The sequence below is a fragment of the Rousettus aegyptiacus genome, unplaced genomic scaffold (genome assembly GCF_014176215.1).
Source record: "Rousettus aegyptiacus isolate mRouAeg1 unplaced genomic scaffold, mRouAeg1.p scaffold_m13_p_18, whole genome shotgun sequence".
Taxonomy (NCBI): Eukaryota; Metazoa; Chordata; class Mammalia; order Chiroptera; family Pteropodidae; genus Rousettus; species Rousettus aegyptiacus.
Genome location: NW_023416293.1, coordinates 3364528 through 3390411, shown reverse-complemented (window position 1 = coordinate 3390411; position 25884 = coordinate 3364528). Strand labels below are relative to the sequence as shown.

The 25884-nt window shown below is 35.2% G+C and overlaps 1 protein-coding gene across 15 annotated transcripts in view; it reads right to left on the bottom strand.

Annotated features, from left to right (window-relative positions):
* CDC42BPA (CDC42 binding protein kinase alpha) overlaps positions 1-25884 on the bottom strand; it is a 214874-nt gene that overhangs the window by 114760 nt on the left and 74230 nt on the right. For all 15 annotated transcript variants that reach the window (XM_016157423.2, XM_016157428.2, XM_016157425.2 and 12 more), the window contains exons 6-8: positions 10020-10113; positions 2473-2673; positions 583-831 (exon numbers count right to left, since the gene is read on the bottom strand). In XM_016157423.2, coding sequence (XP_016012909.1) covers positions 583-831; positions 2473-2673; positions 10020-10113 — 544 coding nt within the window. The remainder of the gene's footprint in view (positions 1-582; positions 832-2472; positions 2674-10019; positions 10114-25884) is intronic.

Below are 25884 nucleotides of genomic sequence, written 5' to 3'. Positions count from 1 at the left end.
TGCTATTGTCAGTGGCGCTACCACCAGGCAAGGGCACCGAGCTCCCCAAGTCAAGTCAGCAAAGCTGCTGGTTTCCACAAGCAGCTCCAAGCTGGCAGTTCTGCTGTCCCAACTGAGGTGAGGGACAAGCGGTCAGGGGGCAGAGGAGGGAGCTGTTTTTAACCAAAGGTCATTGGTTTTTCATGAATAAATGCTTCTCAATTTATTTACCTTGGGCTGATTTGTCAAGCCCCCAAATAGTTGTTTTTGACAATTTTGTCCAGTTTCATGGCGGTTTTTAAGAAGAGATTTGCCAGTCTCTTCACTCTGCCACCATGAAGTCCCACTATTTTAAGCATCTAATTTGTCCTCTTAGGAAACCTAATGGCATAGTTAATCTAAGAAGTAAACCTCTGAATTTTAATACTGCTCCTAGTCATAACTATGTTTATCTCAGTATACTCTCTTAATTTCTTGAATCTGTGAGAGAATTAATACTAGAAGCCATAACTGTTTGATAACTGATAAGGTAGTCCATAAAATGAATTTATAATCATATTAAAATGAAACGAAGTTGGAACTTCTTCACAATGTCATACTCACAGAATTCTTTAAACAATCATCATCCACGTCAAAATTCGATGTATCTGTTGGGCTACTAACTTCTGGAATATAAGGTGCTTCACAGTTTCGAATATTGTCCCAATCAATTCCATTGAAAAACGGGTGTTTCTTGAAGTCTTCTATTCCATTTTGACCAAGTCGATGTTCTCTGCTGCAAATGAGCCTTCGAATAAGATCCTTCGCATTTTCAGACACATCTGTCACTTGAGCTGGAAACTGAAACCTCTCCTAAACAGAGAGTAACGGAAGCAAACATAAATCAGTATTTAACTGCTAAGTAAATTAATTAACATTTATTTTCTTAAAAATACGTTAAAAATACATATAGTAAGTGTACACTAGTACAAAGTACTAATACTGAAGGAGATACAGAGATGAATGAGAAAAGACTGTCTCCCTAAAAAACCTTTAATTCATACGTGACTTATATAAGCACAGTAAAAAGAATAAATTAAATGCTAAGATACCTTAAACTGCTGTCAGAATGAAGATAAAAATAGTAAAATGGCTAAATATTTCAACAGAATGTAGCTTATTTATATAAGCCACAAACTAATGAATAATAAACATTTTTTTTAAATGTAAATATGTACCTGACACTGCTGGCAGTGCTTTTAGCTCATTTAATCCTCACAGCAATCCTTGAAGGTAGGTAAGATTACCCTACTTTTATAGAAGAGGAAACAAAGGCACAGAGTTCTAGCAATTTGCTTAAGGTAACAAAACTAGGGAACAGCGGAGCTGGCATCTGCACTGAAGCTGTCGGACTCAAGATATAAATCAAATTTTAATTAAATTAAATTTTACATAATATATCTGTACGACCGTGCTACAGGACAATGATTTCTCTCTGAACTGCTTCACTTGCTTTCTATAACTTTGTAGCTATTTACTGTCTTTCGATTCTTCATATCTATTTAGCAGATTATCTTCGCAATCAAGTAGAAGAGTATTAGCTCTATAAAACGTGTGTGTGTGTGTGTGTGTGTGTGTGTGTGTACACATGTATGGAGCAACTAATCATAACTGTCACCAAAACAAATTAAAAAGAATAGACTGTCACTCCTTTTCTGGGATACTCCTACTCATATTCCAGGTGTTTGCAAATGCTCACAATTTTCTAGGACGGATCAAGCAAAATCTTCCTCTTCTTATGATAAACATCTATTTCCATTTCACTTGCTACTATGTGGATTAAAGTTTTACTCGTTCCTGTTGTGCATCTGGATTATTTCCGACATTTTGTGATCATGAACACTCCTGGGACAGGTATCCTTGCACACACACCTTTGTACGACTGAAGACTTCCTTAGAGTAGATTCTACAGCTAAAGTTGCTCAGTCAAAAGTTCCAAGCATTTATCACCCTAGGTGCATACTCATAAACTTCTTGACAGAAGAGTTACACATCAATTTATATTCCTATCAGTAATGTTCATCTCACTGGATTATTTAGAGTAGAGTACTATTTTTCTTTTCATCTTTGCCAATTTGACAGGGGAAAAAATATCTTTTACTTTAATTTGCATTCCATTTATTATTACTAATGTTGAGATTTTTTTAAACGTATCCTAATCACAGCTATATTTATACTACAGTAGTAATGATATAAATTGTTATTCTACTGGGGAGACCATTTCGTTTTCTCCTTGTTTGCGCCTCTAATAAAATACAGTGTAAGTTTAGAATTAATAATTTAATATATAATTAATGGACTTTGATTATTTATGCCTGTCATGCCCCCACAGCACAGAATTTAGACTGTTTACTGTTTTTAGAAAATCATTTGCTTTTTAAATATTCTATTACTTTACATTAATTATATGTATTATTTACCACATTGTTTTGAAAAACAGTAAAAACTACTAACTTTGTGGTTCATGATTTTCCCGTATGTCTCCACCAGAGATTCTGCATAAAACGGTGTTTCTCCGTAAAGCATTTCGTACATACAGACCCCCAAAGACCACCAGTCACACTCAGGTCCGTATCGGCCCTTTCCATCTTCCATGGCTTGAAGGATTTCAGGAGAGATGTAATCTGGAGTTCCAACAGCCACTGAGGACTGGACCTGAAGAAGTTCACATTTTTAGTAAACTACAATAATGTTAAAAACAAATAATAATTTTAAATTAAAAAATATTTAAATTTACGTGGATACACAATAGACTATCTCATAACTACAACTTTGTCATTACCTGAATTTATCCTCCTTGTACATAGAAATTAAATTATACATAATGTTCACACTAATATATCTCCAGATTTCATTAACACTGTAGCTGTTACTTAACTGACAACATTTAGTTAACAAAATGATTTAAACATCACAATAATTAATATCAACAATTGAATATTTAGTTTAGAACATTCCTATTACTGATACTATCTGTCCAACATGTACATATAAAAAGCTGGAACTGTGAAAACTTTACAGGTAGCTGCGGAGGGATCCCTAAAAAAAATTGGCTAATAAAGTCCTAATAGAGAAAACCAGTTGGACATGTAATTATGGCAAGTTAGATGTAAATTAGAAAAGACTGCTAAAAAAGATCCTGGGAACAAATTAAGTCAAAGAAAATTGGTTCCTTATGTGTTTTAAAAGAATGTACCAAAAGATGAACACTCTTAAGGTAGAATAATGGTTAATATTCTAAATTTTCTAGACTACATTAGCATTCTTAATAATCATTAGAATAAACTTCCTCTTTGGCAATACTGAGATTAAGTATTACAAACTTTTAAAAATACTAGATAAAATATAACAACCATTTTTATAAGATATAAATGAACTTAAAAAAAAAAATTCACAGGAGCCAGTAATCAATAAATGTTTGAGAACTTGTAGTAGTAAGCATCGGAACAGGAGTGGGGTTAGGGAATTGGTGGCTTTAATTTTCCAGGTACTTGGACTTTAACATTTACATGAGGACGAATGCATCTTATGTGAGGTCTGAAATAAGAACCTGCCCCAAACCGTCTTTACCCTAAATGGTATATTATAATTGGGAAGCCTTATTACAGAACTGCCACTCAGTAGAGAAAGACAAGACATTTTGTCTATCTTAACTGTGGCTGATATGTGTGAAGAAAAACTCTCCCTCTAGATATTCATAGCTTTAGGTCACACGGTCCCACCATTTGGGATTCTAATTCACAGCGCTTCTGTGGTCCAGAAGTTCTCAAGCCAAGAAACTGGTAAAAATATTGGACCAGGTTAGGAGCCCTTAGAAAGCCTGGCACAGAAATTCAAAACTACTCTGGAGGATACATGCTTAAACTTGGCCACATACAATTCTCATGCATAAAAAGTCACTGAAGATGAGTTCACAATCCAATATATAAACTCAAAGAGGAAACATTCCATTATGAGCAAAAGTGAGAAATCCCAACGAACAATACAATTAGAGCCCTAACAATGATCAGTTTGACTTCATGAGATAATGTTTAAAATTATTAGACATTTAAAAATATCAAAAGCATAAGAAAAATGAAAAAAATCAAATCAAAGTCCTAGAAGTGAGAAAAAAAAAAACTAGTCATTGAAATAAATAACACAGTAAAGAGGCGAAACATATGAAAAAGTAAATAAAACCAGACATACTTCTAAGCACCAAAGGCAAAAAAATTAAAAACATTAAAGAATAAAGAGAGATTACCTAGCAAGGCATGAAAGTTAGACTGACAGATGAATTATTAATACTAACATAGCAGTCAGAAGGAAATAGAATTGTTTCTCATAATGATGAGAAAAATAATTGCCAAAATTATGTTCTCTACCTACCTAAATTATGATACTGGAATGAGGGTTAAATAAAGACATTTTCACATAAAAAAAGAGTCTACTACCACACTTAGACCCTTTCAGATGAACGAAAGCACTAAAAGACATACTTCAGGAAACAAGAAACTTAACCCAGGTGGAAGAATGTGACACTAGGAGCGATTGTGAACAAAGACATCAGTAAACTTTATAACTTTCCTAATTTGTAAAACTGTGAACAAAGATACTAGTAACGACAAAGAGAAGGAAGGAGGAAGAGGACAATGAGGAGACGGGAGACGGAGGAGCGGAAGGAAAGGGGGTGGCAGAAGAGGAGGAAACAATTCTTGAAGACTGAAAAATAAGATGAAACTAAAAGACTAGAAAAAAATGACATGCTACTAAGGGAGAAATTAGGATTAAAGTGTTCTAAGTTTCTTGTTTTTTAAAAAAATTTTATTTGCTTTTTAATTATTATTTTTAATTGTGGTAAAATGCTCATAGCATAAAATTTACTATGACCGTTTCTAAGTGTACAGTGGCATTAAATATATTTACACAGCTGCGCAACTATCACCACCACTCATCTCTAGAACGCTTTTCATCTTGCAAAACTGAAACTGTACCCATTGAACAATTACCTCCCTTATTCCCCACTCCTCCCAGGCCCTGGCAAGCACCGCTGGACGTTCTATGATTGTGACTACTCTAGACACCTCATATAAAGTAAAATCATACAATATTTGTCCCTTTGTGTCTGACTTGGTATCACACAGCATAATGTTTTCAAGGTTTATCCACATTACAGCATAAATCAGAATTTCCTTCCTTTTAAGGCTGAATAATATTCCATCGTATGTATATACCAAATTTTCTTTATCCTTTATCTGTTAATAGACCCTGGGTTGCTTACATCCACTGGCCATCGTGAATAATGTGGCTATTGAACATGGGCATACAAATGATCTCTGTGAGTCTCTGCTTTCAATTCTGTGGAGTATATATACAGAAGTGAAATTCCTGGATCATATAGTAATTCTATTTTTAATTTTTTGAAGAACTGCCATACTGTTTGCCAGAGTAGCTAGAGAATTTTACATTTCCATCATCAGTGAACAGGGTTCCAGTATTTCTACATCTTTGCCAACACTTGTTACTTTCTATTTGTTTTTTAAAGATTCCATTTCCATAATGATTAGTGATGTTGAGCATATTTTCATGTCTTGTTGGCCATTTGCACATTTTCTTAAAAGAGGAATTGGGCTGTTTATTTGTTACTGCGTTGTAAGAGTTCTTTATATGTTCTGGATAGTAACAACTCTTATCAGACATTGCAACAATTTTCTCTCATTCCACAGGTGGACTTTGCACTAAGATAACTGTGTCCTTTGATGCGCAGAACTTTTTAATGGTGATGTAGTCCAAAGAATCTATTTTTTCTCTTATTACCTGTTTGTTTAGTGTCATATCCAATAAATCATTGCCAAATCTGAGAGCCAAAAAAATGAGATGAAACTTGAGTTGGAAAGTCACAAAATTTGGAAAAGGTCAAAATTGTGGTCACTGTCTGGGGAATAAATAATAACTCATACGAAGTCATATAATTATAATTTTTCAACACTGGGAATAAAGAGTCCTAAAAGCTTCTTAGAGAAGGGGGTGGTTGTTACAGAAGGATCGAGGATTAGAATAGCATCGGACATCTCAACAGTAAATTAGAAGACAACGCAACACCTTCTAAATTCTAAGAGAAACCTCATTTCAAACCTATAATACCATGTCTGGGCAAATTATCAATCATGTATGAGGGGAGAAATGAAGGCGGTTTTCAGACACTCAAGATTATGAAATATTTACTTCCAATGGAAACTTTCTCAAGCAGCTACCACCAAATGAGGAGACATCAGACCCATGACACAGAGGACCCAACACAGAGAATTCCAAGATGATGAGGAAAGGTAGGCTGAGGACACTACTCTGCATCAGCCTACAGGACACTCCAGATTAAAACAGGAGAATGCAAGACTCCAGAATGAATAACGCCAAAGGGTAAAAGGGAACTGTTAAGTTATTTGTGTCTGAGAGAATACTAAATTACTTAATGTATGGTTGAGAATTTGAGGATAACTTGGTGAGTTGCATAAAAACTAAACAAAGCCAAGTGCTCATTTACTCCAGGGAGAACAAAAAGGTTTTCGAGAAAAGAAATGTAATAAAATCAACTGCATGGCGCAGCTCTGAACTGAACAGGATTTAATGAAAGATTGTATAACTGCGTTGGGAAGATGAGAGGAAGTGTATGGGCTGGGTGAGTTGGAGATAAGAGATCTGAATCCTCATCCTCCATGGTAGAAAATAAATAGATAATATCTTAAACTAAATAATCAAGAGAAAACAATAGCACAAATAAGATAATGAGAAATATGCAAGTAAATCAAAAGACAGAACAAAGAAAGATTTTAAGTGTCTGCCTCTAGAAAAAGAGATTTGAAGGTGAGAAGAACTAGATAGAACAAAGGAATGCTTTTTTTGTGATAAGCCTTCCTTAAATATGTACAGATCACTTTGATAAAAAAAAAAAAACTAAAATGGAAATAAACCAAGTAAAAAGAAGGTTTCTTCATTAAAATTTTCTAAACGGAGGACCAACATGCTATTGAGTCCAAGGAAATTATTTTGAGATCATCAGGAAAAAAACGAATGCCTAGGAAGACACACCAAGATTTCAGGAATAAATCTGATCAGGGGAAAACTTGCTGCATTCTGGAACGCACAGAGGTCTGAAAGATGGACAGACTCCGGGAGAGGAGCCCCAGCTTTGAGTTTGACAGGCTTTCCACACGCGGGACTAGGGAAACTCTAGCTCTTCCCCAGGAGTTGTCAATGCAGCCTCTACTTTCTGGAACCGTGGTCCACAACTTCTTGCTGCCACAGCAGCTCTGATTTAACCTGTGTTCTCTCAACTCAGCCAGACTGCCATATTTCTTCCTTATGTCATATTGGGCACTATCCACTTCCCACTTCATACATCACACACACAGTTATCCTGGAGCAGTATAATTCCATATACCCATCTTATACTATACAACTGCTGTCTTATCTTTTACTTCTACATATATCATAAACACCTTATTGCAACACTATTTCTGCTTTTAACAGTCATATGCCTTTTATGTAAATTTTAAAAGATAATAAGTCTTTTTTCTTTATTCACTTATCATCTGCTATTCTTTATTCTATAGACCTAAGTATCCAAGTGGTATTATTTCCTTTGGCCTGAAGGACATTCTTTAGAATCCAGGTCTGCTGGAGACTAATCTCTCATTTCTCATTTCTCAAAAAATGTCTTTAATTCGTCTTTATTTTTGAAAGATATTTTTACTTGGTATACATTCTTGGTTTACGGATTTTTTTTTCTCCTTTTAGTACTTTAAAGTTATCATTCCATGATTTCTGATGAGTGGTCTGTAATCATTATTACCATTTTCCTGGAGTATGTAATGTGTTTTTTCTTCTACCTGCTTTCAAATTTTTTCTTTAATTTAAATTGTGATGTGGCCAGGTATGGCTCCTTTTATAAGCTTGAAATATGCTAAGATTCTAAGATCTTAGATCTGTGTTTTTCATCACATTTCATCACATTGATGGTAAGTGCGAGCTATCAAGTCTATAAATTTTTTCTGCTCCTCTCACTCTCTTCCCCTTCAAAAATTCCAATTCTAGTGATCTCTGAGCCTGTATTTATTTTGCTTCAATCTGTTTCTCTATGTTCTTCAGAATGAAGAATCTCTAATAATCTGTCTTCAAATTCACTAGCTCTTTCCTCTCTCATTTCTATAACTTCCTCCTGTGAATTCTTTATTTCTATTACTGTACTTTTCAAGTTCTAAAAGGTCCATTTGATTTATTTTTCTGCTAAAATTTCCTATCTGTGTAATCTTTAAGACTATATTTTCCTTTGGTATTTTAAATATATTTATTATAGTTCCATTAAGTCTGTCTGTTAAGTCCAACAACTGTGCTACTCAGGTTTCTACTACTTTTATTTTTTAACTCTGCATCACAATCTAAATCTGAGCCACTTTGTTTGTTTTGATCTAGTGATATCTGGTTGAATGCTGGTCATTGTCAATAAGACACTGTAGAAAGTATGAATTCTGTTATTTTCCTCTGAAGAATATTAATTCTTGTTTAATTAGATAAAAAAAAAAAGATACTGACCTACTTAATCATGAGTTGGCTTACAGTTATGCTATTTGAGGACGGATTTACAGAAAGTCTAAAATTCACCTCAAGTACCTATATTTGGGAGGACCACTTTCAAACTCTATGAATGTTTTTATGGCTTGGATCTAGGCTGTTAGACAGGTGTAGAGTAAGTCTTACATTTTATAAAGGTGTTAACTAGCTCTCCGGAGACAAAATTCCAATGTTCTCTTAGCATTGTTTCTCTACCACCACTGATATCCAGTAATGTTTTTTAAACGGGTAACATCTATATGGTCTTCTGCATATGTACACCCCAACCTTCATGAGGTACCCCTCCATGGATACTTTAGGCCCTCTCTCTCTGCACAACCCCCTCCTCTCTAATGTCAAGCCCGCAGATTCCGGCTGCCTCACCTAACTCGACGCTGACCTATAGGACAGCTAGAGTCTGCTCTCACCCTAGCTTTCTGCATTAGTCAGCAAACTGTCCCGATCTTGGGAAACGGTGAAGCGTAACTCATGAATTCACTTCTCACAGAGATACCAGCCTTGCACTGCCCGTTGCCCACTGTCTGAAAATAGTTGTCTCATATATTGTGTCCAGTTTTAGTGTTGTTCATAGTGAGAGGACAATTTGGTATCAGTGACTTCCTCCATCACGGTCAGAGACAGATATCATATAATCTTTTTTAAAAAAATTATCTCTTTGGAATAAATTTTCAGAAGTCAAATTATTGGTCTAAAATAATGTGACATTTTCATGGCTTTTGGAATGTATTATGCCAAATGCTCTCTAAAAAAGTTTCTGCCAATTAAAATGATATATATTTGGATCTCTGCTATACAGCCAGGAAAATGAAGTAAAAAGAAAAACAAAAACAAACCAAGGAATAAAATTAGGGCATATAACTTTTAAGTAAGTGAAAGAAAACAACTAAGGGTCTAGAGTTAGCAGAACTAAAGCAAATGGTAACATGAGACTGAATCAACCTAGAGGTCCTTCTAATAAAAGCAATCATTTTTTTGAACATCATCCCTCAGAAAAATTAGACAACTAGAAAGATAAAAGAAATAAAAATAAAGAAGTCTCATTTTTTTTTCCATGTGGGATTTATTTTCTTTACCCATGCAGAAATGTGAAAATATCTCAAGAACAAAAATTAACAGTTGACCTAAAGAAGGAACAAACAAGGGTCTCATAAAAGGCATTATGTAGCAATCTTAAGGTCACTGCTATACGCAGCTGAAATGGCATATGACTTTATAGACAAGCTCTATTATGAATAAGTCTGCCTGAAAGCATACTTGTGGAAGGAGGTAAGGCATAGAAAGGCAAAAGGATAGATGGATAGACAGATAACATAAACAGATGGTTTCTAAACAGATAAAGACGACAAGTAGCAAGGCAATGTGAGTAAAATAATTTAAGATTTATCTTTATTTACCGTTCCATCTTCCATCAGCTTCAGACAAGAACCAAAATCTGCTAACCGAATATGTCCATTCATATCCATCAATATATTGTCAGGTTTGATGTCTCTGAAAAAAACAAATACAACCCATTTTTATTTAGGAAGAGTAAACATAATCGGATATTTGGTAAGATAACATTTTTGTCTGAAAATCTCAACTTCTTTTAAAATTAATACTCTAAGAACATCTATTTGACTACTTTATGGGTTAAAATCCTGGCTCTGATTCATATTAAAACTTCTTAGACGCATGTAAGTTCAGTCTTCTCCTGGAGACAAAAAGTCCTGTGATAATTTTCATGCCAGTTAAATAATCTTAACTACCTTTACATTTGCAAAGATTCCAATGTGACTATGGTAGGCCTACTTTCTGCATGCAGAGAAGAGCCACAATTGCTTGATATCTACAAATCATAGGACCCTCTAGTCTGAAATTGAACAAGGAAAAATATACTTCCTAGATCCTGAATATAAATGTACATAAATCCTCGATTACAGCAGATCATGACAAAACAAAGAGATTGCTTCATAAAGCTGATTTTGGAAGACAACTGCTTAATAGTGACCTATAGTATATAAAGCTATTTCTAGATATTAAGTCAATGGCTTGTAAGATTACACAACTCAACTAATAACAAATTAAATCATACCAGTTTTTGGATTTGTTTCTACATTTGAATAATGAAAAGTGTTGCAAACTTTGGGAAAATCACATATAAGATGATTTTTGTGAAGATCCAACAATACAATTTCCAGTCACGATCTGAAGATTAAAATTGTCAAAGACTATGAAATTAGACCCTCTCCATTGACTTCACTTTTAGAGGAAGAAAAGAATCTTTTATAAACATTACATATGTAAAAACGATTCTACAGCCATGTGGTTGATGGAAGTATGGAAAGGTTATCTTAACTTGAATGATGCCACTTAAGGTCTCTATATCTCGGTTTTCCCACTTGGATATGGGGCTAGGGTAAGTACTACCTTAACTACTGAAGTAACTTCTGTGAGTGTGTCATACGCCACGGGTTGTAAATCATGACCCACAGGCCAAATCTAGCCTGCTGCCTCTTTGTCAATAAAGTTTTATTGGCCACGGCAATGCCCATTCTTTTAAGTATTATGTGTGGCAGCTTTTCCACCACGACAGCAGTTTAGTGCGATACATTCCAAAAGCCAGGGAAATGTCTCATTACTCTAGACCAGTAATTTGACTTGCGAAATTTTATTCTAAAGAGATAAAATTTTTAAAAATATTATATGACTTCTGTCTCTGGCCGTGGTGGAGGGAGTCACTGATTTTACAGATTAATCTTAAGAGATATGATATCCTTACAATATGACTATTCTAATGCATGTACACATTATTACACTTTACTTACGAATCTTCTTTTATGTCCTTCAATAATAATGAACTTTTTTCCACAGAGAGCTTACACATCTTTTGTTATCTACAGTCTTAGGTACTTCATAGTTTCGTTGCTGCTGTGAATAGGATTTTCCTCACAGAAGCATTCTCGTTTTGCTTCCCCTTTCAACGGGAATGCTTCTAACACTTCATCATCATGACCTTTGCTTTAGACTTTCAGTAGAAACTCAAATATTAGGTTAGAACAATTACCTTCAACTCCCGAATTGCTAAAAGTATTAGGAATGTAAATTCAATTTTATTGTCATTTTTGGGATTGAGATTATTTTATGGTTTTCTCCTTTAATCTACTGACATCGTATATTAAGCTGATAGGTTTTCTAATGTTGAAACTCTTTAACTTTAAATGAAACTATGTAAAAAGGAAATACTTTTTAAAAAAGTGAGTTAATGCCTTTTCTAACTCAGGAGTCTAGAAAAGAACAACAAAGTAAACCTGAATTACAAAGAAAGTTATAGGAGATCCACATGTTCTCATATGTAGTATCATTTTCTTTTTCTTCTAAATATTTTGTAATTTCCATTGTGATTTTTTCATTTATGCTTACAAAGAATGTATTTCAAAGTTTCAAAACATATGGACTACTTTTTAGTTATGTTTTGACTTAATTTTATTTAGTTATCTGGATTTAATTTTATTTAGTTGGTTATCACTTGTTCCCCATCCATTCAGTTTCTCCACTGTCTAAAACAATTACTGGAATTAGTTTCTTACTTATCCTTTCAGTTTTCTTTATATATATATACAAGCAAATATAAATACATTAACTTTTACACAAATGTTATATTATGCATATTTCTTTCTTCACTTACAACATATTTTGGAGCCATATCGGAAAAGCAAAGGCCTCATGATTCCTCTTAGTATTCTACTGTATAATTGTCACATAATTTAACAAGTCTGATGTTGACGAATATCTGAATTTTCCCCAATCTTTTCTTTTTATAAATAATACTAATGTCAATAATTTTACACATGTCATTTTCATAAAGGTGATGATGTCTTTAGGATAAAATTCTAAATGTGGAACTTCTAGTCAAAAGATGCAAGCATTTGAAATTTTGATAGATACACCCAAAAGGCCCTTCATCACAGCTGACCTGATTTACAGTCCCATGCATATCATGTGCGAGTGCTTAGCACCCTTAGAGATTCTTACCAGAGTAGCCTGTAAAATATCTGGACTTTTTCCCAATCTTCTAGGTGAAAAGTAGTGGTAAAATCATTATTTGCATTTTCTATATTATCCGTGAGACCACCTTTTCATATTTAGGAGCCATTTGTAGTACTCTTTCTGTGAAATGCCCTTTGCCCATTTTTCTACTACATTGTAGTCTTTTTCTTACAGTTTCGGGAATACTTTACATATTAAGAAGATTGCCCCTTTGCCCATTATATGAGTCGCAAATTCTTTTCCCAGTGAACATCTGTCTTTTGGCTTTGCGTATAAACTTTTCCTCTTATGAAGTCTTTTGTGCGTGTTGAATTTATCAATATTTTCTTTTATGCTTTTGTGAATTTTGACTCATAATTAGAAATGTTTTATCCTTGTTGAAATTATAAAGGAATTCTCCCATGGTTCATTACATAAGAGAACTTTTAAGTTTCATTATATACATTTCAATGTTTAGTCCACTTGGAATTCTTCCTCATATCCCATGAAAGGTATGACCCAATTTTATTTCCTCCACACACAATTTAGTGAATCTCTGATTTGAGATGCAACCTCTATCACATGTTAATGCATATAAGTATTTGGGTCTATTATTAGACTTGCAATTCATTCAAAATGTAGAAATATATTTTTAATTATTAAAGACATTTTAATATCTGATAGGGATAGTCTTCCTCACTGTGTACTTATGTATATATGCCTATATATTTTTTAATAAACATATCCCTAAGTAGTCTGTATTTTTAGATATTATGGAATCTTTTCTTCTATATCTTTTTATAATTATTGATTGTTGTTAGATTAAAAACTCTACAAAAACAGAAAATTTTACCAGTTTTGTTCATTACTAGATTCTTAGCACTTGGAAAAGAGTCTGAATCCAAAGTAGCATGCAGAAAATATTTACTCCGTGGATTAGACTATAAAAGCTACTGATACCCTCCTTGAACTTTTTTTTACCATTTAGTCATAGCTTTAGGTTAAATCTCTTTTGATTTTACAGGTATAAAATATCATCTATAAATGTGATAATTTTACTATTTTTACACTTCTAATTTTTTCTGCCTCTTTGGCTAGTATCTCCACTGCAGTGTAAAATAATATTGGTGACAGTGGACACAGTTGTCATGTCCTGACTTTAGTGATGTCATCCATTAAACACAATGCTGACTGCTGAGGTATGAGATACGTATCATGTTTAGGAAGCATACATCTCTTCTTATTTTACTGAAAAAGTATTGTATTTAGTAAATTCAACAACTCTTCTTGATTTAAAAAAATTAATTCCAAAATGTAAATATTATATGTCTAAAATTTATATTAAGAAATACCAGCATTAGATACCAGTATATTAAAGAAACAGGATTAGTTGAATGCGCCTGCCACTGGAAAGCGGGCATAAGAGGTGTGGAGGAGGGGCTATTTTTCGATATAATCTTTTTGATACTAGTTGCATTTTAATTATATTTAGTATTGTTTGATTAAAATTGATTAAAACCAAAAATGCATGTGTATTATGTCTGAGTCATTTAAAAATGTGAAAATATTTTGACTAAGACACCATGATCATATGGAGTCAGCAATATTTTTCAGCCAATAGCTAATGGATATCAAGATCATACACAAAATCGATAACGTTACAATACTAATTGGTCTCTGCTTGTCCAACATGAAATACAATTATACATTTCGCATACATAATATGTTGCCTATCGACTCACTCCACCCAGTTTATTCCAAGGCTGAAAAAGAAGCCTCTATGTTCCTAAAACTGTCACTATATGAAGACAAAAACTCTCCTAACCTCAGGAGGATATGAACGGGCCCCTAGTCTATTGGTTGGGTTTGAAAATACTTGTTTTTCTTTTGTTCTGGTAACAAAGTATAATGCTAATATGAAGTAGAACTTAAAGAACTCATAGGGAGGAAGATATGACTTTTCCATCTAGCTGACGTTAATTATGACCTGAGTTACTGGGTACAAGTTCATGCACTTTATGACCTCAAAGGGAAATATGTCCCTTCATTCTCTTTCAACCAAAGACTACAGCTGGACCTTCTGCAGTTCCCCTTTTCCTTTAAGTCTATCATTTTCATCTAAATCTAATTTCACTGTGGCCAAAAGAAAAATATCTGGGAGAAAGGATACAAAGCATGATCTGAATGGGGCCTCACGTATGCAGGGACAGCCCTGGTTCGTTTCGCACTCCAGGTTTTTGAAACATGGGCAAAGTGAAACAGGCCACAGGTTCAAATCCCCACAAATGTCAGGAGGTGTGGTTGCACCTGCTGACCAGCAACCCATCGTATTTCATAAGAATATTCTCACTGGAGTAGAGGATAGAAAGAGATCCTGAGCATAAACTCGGCAGAAAGAGCTAGGACCAAAGAAAAGTAGGTGAGCATCTATCTATTCTCGTCTCTATACAAATAATTTGATCATTAAACTATGATTTTTGCATCTTAAAGGGCTACACAAGAAAAGGTTTAACACTCATTAAGTACTTGACAAAACCTTTTTAAATAAAGTCGTAGTTATAAAGTTATCTGTCATTATTATACCTGCCCAAGAAAATCTAAGTCCTTGTTCTTACGTAACCACTGAAATGATCAGATTTTAAAAGGAAATCAAGTACTTACAAGATATTGTTTAAAAAAGTTTGCATCTAAGAAGACTGGGCACTGTAGGCATAAAAATAAATAAAGTTTTCCATTCTTTTCCTATTGATTACGCAAAAAAAATATTCTCTTTAAGATAACTTTTTAATTGCCAATACAGTAGAATCGTTTCTGAATCCCATAATGATTTCTCTTTGACGTCCGACACTGCTGATTATTCTGCCAACTATATCACTTTCTCCTCTATTTATTCTCTCAACAGCCATTCTTCTCAGCCTCCTTTCCTGACTGCTCTCGTTCCAAAAGCATCCTCCCCGGGCCCCTAATGCTGTCCTTCCCTAAAATTAGGTTCTCTGCTCTCTTTTCTACCTCAGTGATTTTCCCCTTGGAGGCATCTGTCTTTTCTTAGATTTCAGGTTATATGGTTGCCCTATGACCACAGTTCTCTGAGGGGTTCAAGAAAAATTATAAATTCTTCTTATTTTTCTTTCAGTGGTTGCTCTAGGAATTATGACAGGCATTCTTATTTTTCAGAATCCATAATGTGTTGAACTACTTATGTTACGATTGTCATGTCACATATATTTTATTACATCTACATTTGTTATAAATTCCATAAGAAAATGTTGTAACTTTGCTTTTAGCAGCCATATGTTTTGTGAGGACTTTTATAAGAAATAAGACTTCGATAGTCTTGTATTTATCTGAATATTTACATTTTCGGTGCCTGGAATTCCTTTCAGCAAATCCGAGTTTCCATCGAGTATCATTTCCCTTCATCCTGAAGAACTTCCTTCCTGTAGCATTTCCTGTAGTTTGTCTGCTCACAACAAAGTCTTTTATTTTTCATTTACCTAAAAATGTCTTTCGCTCTCATTCTTGAAGTTTATTTTTACTGGACGCAAAAATCTTAGTTTAGTCTCTCTTCTGAGAACTCTTCTGTTAATGGAATCTTTGTTCTCTATGTAATGGGTCATTTTTCTCTTGCTACTTGCAAAATTTACTTCTGCCTTTGGCTTTCAACAATTATGCTATAATGAACCTTAGCATGGCTTTATTCATATTCATCCTCCTTGGTATTTACTAAGCATCTGAAATACATAGATTTATGTCTTTCATCAAATTTTACAAATTTGGGGTCATTATTTCTTCAGGGTTTGTTATGGCCCATTCTCTCTCTTCTCCCTCTGGATCTCAAAATACATGTATATAACACCTTTTGAAATTATCCAATTATCTAAAATAATATTAGTTTAATCTTTTCTTGCGTTCTTCATCTTCAGTAATTACCTATTTAATTTCCAAGTCTTTACTCTGTCATCTCCACAAAGACTGTTAAGCACATCCACTGAAAATTTTCATTTCAGATACTGTATTTGTCATTTCTTGAATTCCCATAGTTTTTTTTTGGGGGGGGGGGTGGAGGGATGTCTCTATTTCTCTGCTGAGCTTTCCTATCTTTTCCTTTATCGTTAGCAATTTTAATTTTACTTCATTGAGCATAGTCATAACGGCCACTTGAAAATCCTGTCTGCTAGTGTCTACATTTGGGTCATTTCGGAAATTGTTTCAGTTGATTTTCCTTTGAAAATCAGTTCCATTTTCCTGTTTCTTTGTACAACAGATAATTTTGAATTATACCCTGAACACGATGAATGTTAAACTGTTGGGATCCTAGATTCTTTTGTTTTTCTCCAATTAATGTTTTTTTGTTTCATCAGTTGATCTATCTCACTGAAGCTGCACACTCTGGTTCTTGGGCAGCAATTCTGTCCTCAGTTCATATCTTTTGTCTTTAGCTGAGCGGCTTTGAATGAATGTGTGTTTCAGGGGCCAATAAGATCTGAAGACAGACAGGTTTTGGACCTCCTCTCTCGCAAACAGTTCTCAGAATTCAATTTTCTGACCTACAGGCTGCAAAGACTGCGCTTCTGCACCGATGCCCATGCCGCGCTGCACATCACGTGGTCTTCACGCGGCCCCAGGATAAAGGCTACAAAAATGAAAACCTCATTTCGTGTACCTCGCCTTGTCCAAACGTGCACTTCCAATCAGGTTCTGCCTCCTTCGGTTCACTCTCTAGTGCTTTAAGATGCTGGGTTTCGTGTTATGTACCGATGTTATCGTTGTTTTCTCCAAGGGCCTTGCTCCAGAAAGTTCTTACTCAGTCATTACCCTTCCTTGTATACTTGAACCACTATAATTTGAGTTTTCCTCGCAAATTCACAGTAATTATATCTTTAATAAATCTTTGTCAATTAATCTTTTAAAAACTGGAAATGTATACATTTCCATATATTGGTTTTACATTTTAAGGGTGAAGCTCATCCTTAAATTTGGAATGAAGTTCAACTTCATCCAAATATTTTATTTTTATAATATGTTTTCCTTTTACTTCTATAAAAACAAAGATAAATTGCAACTAAGTGACAATAATGCATCAAGAAGAAGTTTATACAGGTATGTTTTTATTATGGTACTCACTTAAAAATTTGTTTTTTCAGTTTTTCTAAAAGAGTTAGCCAACCCTATTTCTAACGAAGGCACCTTGGACCTTTAAGTTCCATGGATGTGACAGACTACATTTTTCAAAAATTGCCCCCATCGGGACTGGGAGTACGCGTGCCCTCTGCTAACCTGAGCAGGCTTTTGTGACAGCCTCAACAGACCAAGTATGGAGAAGTGAGGCGGTGAGACTTCCAAGGAACAGTCATAAAAACGCCACGCAGTTCTGCTTTGTTATCTCGGGACATTTGCTCTTGGAACCTAGTCATCGTGTTGCTAAGAAGCTTGAGCAGCCCATGGAGAGGCCCATGTGAAAAGGACAAAGGCCCCGGGCTGAGAGCTCTGGCTGAATTCCCAGCCCACCACACTAACTAGCTCGCTATGTGAGTGAGCCATCTTGAGAGTGCATCTTCCAACCTCAGGTGAGTCACTATGACTCATACTAAACAGCAGAGCAACAGCAGTCCCTGCCTAGTCCTGCCCAAATTATAGACTCGTGAGCAAAAAGGTGACTACTGTTTCATATTAGTCACTCTATTTCCTGGTCTATGGTAGACACGGAGACGTGCTGCCTCCTTCCTCAATGGAGGCCTTTGCCCAATATTAGCAGACAGCTCTCAACCATCAGCTCATTCAGAGCTACAGAGAGCCTCTTCCCCAAAAGGCTTGACTTTCTTGGGCAGCACACGTCCACTGAATGCCTGATACGGAAGTACAGAGTTGGCCATTTCAACTATAAGAGCAACAGCTCTGATGAGCCAGACTCTACAGAACTCCTACTGAGGCTGGCTGAGGCTTTGGCTGGCAGTGTAATCTGACTTCTCTCTGCCTAATCCTTTTTCCTCTGACTCCCTTCCACGATGTTAACCCCTAATACACCCTGCATTATACATTTGTCTCTATGTCTGCTTCTGGAAAACACAGGTTACAGGGCAATGGATAAATGCAACAATGGGCCAGCAAATTCCATTTTCTAATAGAAGGACCAAAACAACATCTGGCATTCAGAACCACAAGGTGGCAGCCAGCCAACGAAGTACCAGGCTTTGTCAGCAAAGGGAGTGAAAGGGAAATTCAGGCAAAACATTCGTTCTAACCTTGACAGTCAAGGAAAACAGAGAGATAGGAATGTTCAGAAGAGATAAAATCTCTATATTATCAGTGTAAAATCATTACCCAGGTTTCTTTCTAACTTAAATATGAATCATATCAATTATCATGAAAGTTCTGAAATCAGTAACTTTCCTTGTCCCCAAGCAAAAGCAAATTACATTTAGCTTAAATGGAACAGTATAATTTTAAAACTTAAAGTCAAAATTAACATATATAGTGATATATTTTTTTATTTATAACATTAAGGGGAAAAGAAGCTATTCCAAAATAACGTTGAAAGGGCAATATTTTGTAGGTTATTGTTATTACATCACCAAAATATCAGTACCAGAGCCTGATCATTACTAATACTATGCCTAGAATAGCAAAATGTGGCTATAACAATATTAAACTTTAAAGCAGCTCTCAACTCTGGCTGAACACCGAAATCAGCTAGACAGGTTATTTAATTGCGTGGACCCCAGTCCCGACCCAGAAGCCGCGCACCGGAACTCTGCACAGGGGCTGGCCACTGGGGATCACTCGGGGCGCGTTTTCGCCTTCCCATCGACGTCGTGCCGCTGTTTCCCACGAGGGTGCCTTTCCGACACTTACATGAGGTGGGGAGCAGGCTGCTTGTATGTTCTGCTCTTCCTAATCTTCTCCTTTATACACTTATTAGAAGAAAGTCAGCATATTGTATTATAATATTATAACTAAACTGTTTATTAGGATTGCCTCAATTTTGTCAAAGAAATGCTATGTCGGTGACAAGGAAAAGAAAATTCACACTGGTAAAACTATGTCATAACTTGCCTTTTTGTCAGTCACACATTGTAATTCTTAATGGGAATTCTTAATTTGAGGCTCACCTTACAACTGAGAAAACAGTTACTCATAAAATTGTCAGTAAACTCAAACTTATCTTCCCCACTGTACAGTGAAAATACTATTTAATAATTCTATGAAAATAATAAAAAAACTAATAAAAACTAACACAACTCTGGTTACTATAAAATTTTGGTGGCTGCCCAAATCCTAATCTTCTTACACACCCTTCAAAAAAACCATCCAGACACAATCAACAAGGGGAACACGTGGGTCAAGCAACCCGTGACCCACATGTAGTCTAAATCAAAGAAACACTACCATGAAATTAAAATTATGTAACTATGGACATCAACATTCGAATCCAGCAGATCCAGCTCTAGAGTGCACGGAAGAGACAAAACATGGGAAAGAGGCTGTGGAAAAGAGATGAGCAGGGGGTTGGGGATAATACAGAAGATTAAACTACTACCCACTCTCGCTGAAAGAAAAAGTCTATCATATGATAATTGGCAGAAAATGGGTAAAGGGTATGAGAGACCTTTTGGTACTATTTGTAATTTCCTGTCAATCTATAATTATTTCAAAATAAAAATCCTTTATTTCAAGCAAAAAAAAATTATCTTGAGCAAATTTATACTTATTTATACAAATTTATGCTCATTATCTTATTATATATTAACATAACCTGTTATAATATTTACATTTCTATCAATAATATATCACTAAAAAAACCCTAACACTGTCTTTCAAGAGTATCTTACTTGAGAACTAATCATTGGTTAGTATAGTGTTTTGTAAGAGACACTAAAAAACAAAGAATTTTCATCTGTGGACCTCCTATGACTTCGTCCCTTCCAGCCCGGTGGTTTTGCACATTCTCCTTTGTCCATGATATTAGCCCCCACTACTCTGAATAAATCCCACCTGGCCAACCACCAGCTGCTAAACAGCAAGAAAAATTGCTTCCTCTTCTGAGAACTGCCTTTGACTATTTCCTCCAGCTGACTTGTCCTGCTCAAGCTCTATAAAAACTGCCTTTTATTCCTAAAGTAATGTCCCTGTCAGCTAGGGTGGTCATAACAAATACCAAAGACTGGGTGGCCTGAGCAACAGAAATTTACTTTCTCAAAATTCTAGAGTCTTGAAAGTCCAAGATCAATGTCCAGAAGAGTTTGGCTTAGAGTGAGGTCTCTTTTTCTGACTTGCAGGCTGCCTTTTAGCTGTGACCTCATACGGCCTTTCCTTGTTGTATGGACATGGAGAGAGAGCACACTCTCTGGTACCTCTTTTTATAAGGGCACTAATCCCACCAGGAGGGGTCCACCCTTATGACCTCGTCCAACCCTAATTGCCTCCCAAAGACACGCTGGGATCAAGGGCTTCAACATAAGAATTTTAGAGAAACACATACCGTCACACAATAACAAGTAGAATATTCATTGAAACTTTATGTCTAAGCACTCTGAATAAAGCATTATATTTAGCACTTATCTCATTGATTTTCTTCTACAGTTTCTATTAATTAAGTCAACTAACAACTGAATATTCACTATGTGCCACAGGTAGTACTTTGTGCTGGGGTTACCAAATACCTGTCTCAGATTCACCAAGACGTTTCTACTGCTGAAACTGAATGATGAGAAACTTTTCCCACTTCACAGAAGGCAAAAAGTAAATTAATGGGTAAAAACTGTCAATTTATAAAAATACTATATAATTGTTTATGTAAGAAATGCTAACAGATAATCATAAATAATTAGATTTTTCTTTGTAGTTAATATGTGGCTTCATAAAATAATTTTTATACTGCATATGGACATAGTTTTATTTATTGATAATATAATTGCTTCTACTTCGCATAACTGAATAAGATATATTGACAAATCATGGTGTTCCAAAAAATACATTTAACATCTACCAGAACTCAGATATTCTGTCAGATACCATAAAGCAGGAGTGAGACCATTTTAACTAAATATAAGCATGGTCTGTCTAATGATGAAATCAGCCACCTACATACAATATAATATTGGGTTGCATTTTCGATTCTGAAATTTCGTCAACTAATTCTCAAACAGATGATACTAACACATCAATACGAAATTACTTTAAAATGTATTTACGAGCTGTTTTGTTATCCTGGCATACCTGTCTTTATTGAAATCAACTTGTTTCAAAATTTGTACACTTGACTTTTTTTTTTTTGATAAAATCAATTTCGTACTGCAAAAACAACTCAAAACAAATAGTTTAAGCTGTTTCATTAAGTGACAGCCTTATTCTCACTGATACTGTTGCTGTGTCCATCCCATAAATGCTTTATTAAATATAGATGCACAAATATGGTTATTTTGCTGTCAGAAAGCCTTGACTAAAGACCTGTGTAGTGAAGAACCTGTCTTACCCAATGAGAGGTCTGGCCTTTGCACGAGCTGGGAGGTGATCTCTCCTCCCAAAATATCATGCCTGATAAAAGTGTCCCTGTTTGCCTACGGGCTTTAGCCCCCAGGCAGTCTAACAATGTGATGTATGAGGGCTGTAATTTATTCCGGGCATGTGGTATCAGTTTTACTTCCGAAAGAGACTTGAAACTAAAGGTAAAATTCCAACCTCTTGGAAGGGATAGAGACTAAAAGCCAGTTATGCAGGCAATATGTTAAGACCACCCTCAACCCCTGCAAAAGGACACTTTGGAAACCGAAGGCTCAAGTGTGCTTCCCTGGTTAGCAATAGTCCATGCTGTTGTCACACATGGCTGTGCTCAGTACTTCTCCTGAGTACACCAGGTACCCTCTACGTACTTCTTTTCTTGGCTGATTTTAAACTGTACCCTTTCCGTGTCGTGAACTATGACTGTAAGTGCAAGCAGAACAGCTATCAGTGAGTTCTGCGAGTCCCTGCAAACGATCAGACCTAAGGGTGGTTCTGGGACCCCCCCTGAACCTGCAATGGATGTCAGAAGTAAGGCTGGTCTTTGGGGACTATTCTGTCTGCCCCTGAAGTTGGCCCAAATCCCACGCTGTTACTGAAATATCACATGTGCTGTAATGTAATAATTATCTTTACATAAAATGATTCAAATAAAAGTGCACACTCTGAGTTCACCTATAGCTAACAATTTTTAACTATAACAGTATCTATTCTTTAGTAATTTCCGTATATTATACAAATACCTCCTCCATTAGCAGTATGAAAAAATTCCAATTTTGAAATGTGACTTCGGCCTCATTCTATGTCATTGTGAAAGTATAATGATTTTACACATTCTGAGAAGATAACTGCCCAACCAGACCACAAATCCAACCTGAAAGAGATGAAATCAGCCTGAGGTCCTAGTGGAGGCCCAGCGCATACCCATCTTTCATAAAATTCTTACGGGGTAAGGGATGCGAAACTAATTAGAACTGAATTCTGCAGTATTTCCCTCAATAAATTCTATAAAAATAGATATGATCCATTTTCTATAATGTATCAGCACACTTTAGAGTTACTTACGTTATATAAAACATTATTAACATTAAGTAGGTGAAGCTAATAAACACTAATCACAAATTTTGAAGATGAAATAAATTGCAGTGGGAAAAAATAGGAATTATGGAGAAATCCATGAATAAGTGAATTGTTTTCAGGTTTTCAGTTTTTGTTTTATTTTTGAACTAGGGTAAGGAGAGATTACTTCAAAAACTACATTCCATCCCAAGAATTTATTCAAGCCAGTATTTAACTTTAAAACAAACACAGCAAAGCACGCATTTTGCTATTAAGTTCCACGAAGCCAGCTTAGTTTGCCCTGAAAAAGAGATTCTATTCAACCAACAGCTAGTGTGCCTGAGCTCTTAGGATCTTAGACTGATTTGAAATTTGGACATTTCACATGAATAAACTATTCCAGAAAAAAAGTAAAGATAAGCATGGAAACTATGAAAACAGAACTTGACAGTATCTGCTCATTAGCTATTTCAGCCTGGTTTAGGTTCTTTACTTTCAGGTTCTTTCTTTAGTCCTCCACAGATTTTGCTGCCGTTTCATTGTATGCATTCTTAATTTAAATTATTTAAATCCATTATGGAATGAGGCGATAAAGAAAGAAATGAATGAATACATAAATAATTTATGAGAAAAAAATCCAGTGGACACTATGCAGTAGTGACTGATAAAATCAATTTTGAGGCGTATGTAAAATTATGGTCTCAATACCAGAGGCAACGGCGCTTGTTCCTAAAATACGATTTGACAACGGGAATGCTACATGGCGGCTACCTATTTAGCCACATCCAGTAAGGAAAGCTTTAAGCAACCACAAGGTTCCAGGTCAAGATGAAGAAAATCTCCAGAGAGATGTAAAATACATCCACTGAGCACAACAGAGGGAAACATCAGGCTCTGCCTCTAGAAGCTTAAAATCTGATGGAGAAAATAAGGCAAACGTTAAAATAAAAAATTCGATAATGAATAGTATCCTATACTTTAACACAGCGTGTAATAAATCACCAAGTAATCGTTTATGGCACGTGTTGTTCGTATGAGTTCACCTCAGCGCTCGGTACCATCCTCGGGGATGGGCTGTGCCTGCAGAGGGGGGCCTACACTCCAGCGATGTGTTGAGCATTCGGTGAATGCTTTAAATATAAATATGTGCCTTTCGCCTTTATAAAATTATTCTTTAGTTGTTTCTCTGATAATTCCATCCTCTGCATTTTCTCTTGTCCTTCTATTCTGGAACGCCTATTATTTACATGTTTACCCTCTGAATGAGTCTATAATTTACTCCACTTTCCTTTCTAGCATCCCAGCTTTTTGACTTTTTTCTCCTATTTTTTAGAGCATTTCTTCAACTTTACCTTCCAATTCTTTTACTGATTTTTTTTTTTCTTAATCTACTACCATAGTTTTCATTTCAAAAGCTTTTTCTCTGGCTATCCCTTTTTGGTAGCATAAGTTTTTCAGAATTGCCATGCATTCTCTTATCTTTCAGACAATATTAATGAAAGAAGGATGAGAGTTAAATAACAATTAGAAATGACCGTGAGAATTAAGCTTATTATTCATTTCTCTAAGTTCACTGTAATTTGCTTGTATAATTCATTTAGCAATTCACAACCTGAACTCACTCTATCTCTTATACTTTTGCTCTAAATGATGATTTAACTTACATTATTTTAATTTTCATTTACGTCTTATGTTTTGTGTCCCCAGACTTCAAAGTCAAGACTATATGCTATATTTACTTACTTAAAATTTCACATAGTTTACCATAACGCTATTTACAATCTATTGAGAAAATAGGAACCACGTTTTAAGAAATCCATCAACACATCAAAACACATCAATTGAAGAGTAAAGGGAGAAACAAGGAAGGAGGAAGAAGAGGCAAGGCTGTGGGCTCAGCGTGAGTGTGTGTGTGCACACATATATGTGTATGAGACAGAGGAAGAAAGAATGCATAAATAAAGTCTGATGACAGAGAAACTTTAGATGTTGAGATGTTTAACCTATAGATGACCTCAGAAGGCATAATACCTGGAAGATAAATTATATTATTATAGTGGCTCTGAAGGTAAAACTAGGATCAATGATTAGGAGAAAAAGAAATTCTATAGTACTATAGCTGTCCAACCTAATGGAATAAACAGGTTCATTTAACATTAAGTACCTTGTAAAATTAAAGGTGCTTCAGCAGAGCTCAGGTTTGAGATGGTTTTTAATCCACCTCAGTCTCAGAAAGACAGCTGTTATGAGGAATGCTATGTTGAGGAGAATTATAAGACTGTACATATAATCAGTGGGAAAGGGTCCTGTGATGAGTTACGAGTATTTGTCACAAGCCTGGCAGAAGGAAGAGTAACACAAATACCTCATATTTATTATCTCTGATCTGGCTAAATTATTTTCAGAAGTGATTGTTCCTTGCTGAGAATTTAGATATGAACTGGGTAAATTTTCTTTAAACTCCATGAGTCTAAGACTAACATTTTTTTACATGTTCTATGAAATAATATTTTTAAGTATTTTTAAATGGCTGTCTTTAATTGGATTTGGGTAACTGTTTAAGCAACAAAAAAGCACTTTGGTTTCACATCCTATTATTCATTCTTGAGATTAAAACATCATCTTAAAAACTTCATTGTGCTTTACAATTTTCAAAGTATGTTCATGTTTTTATTTTCAATAAAATTTGTGACTATC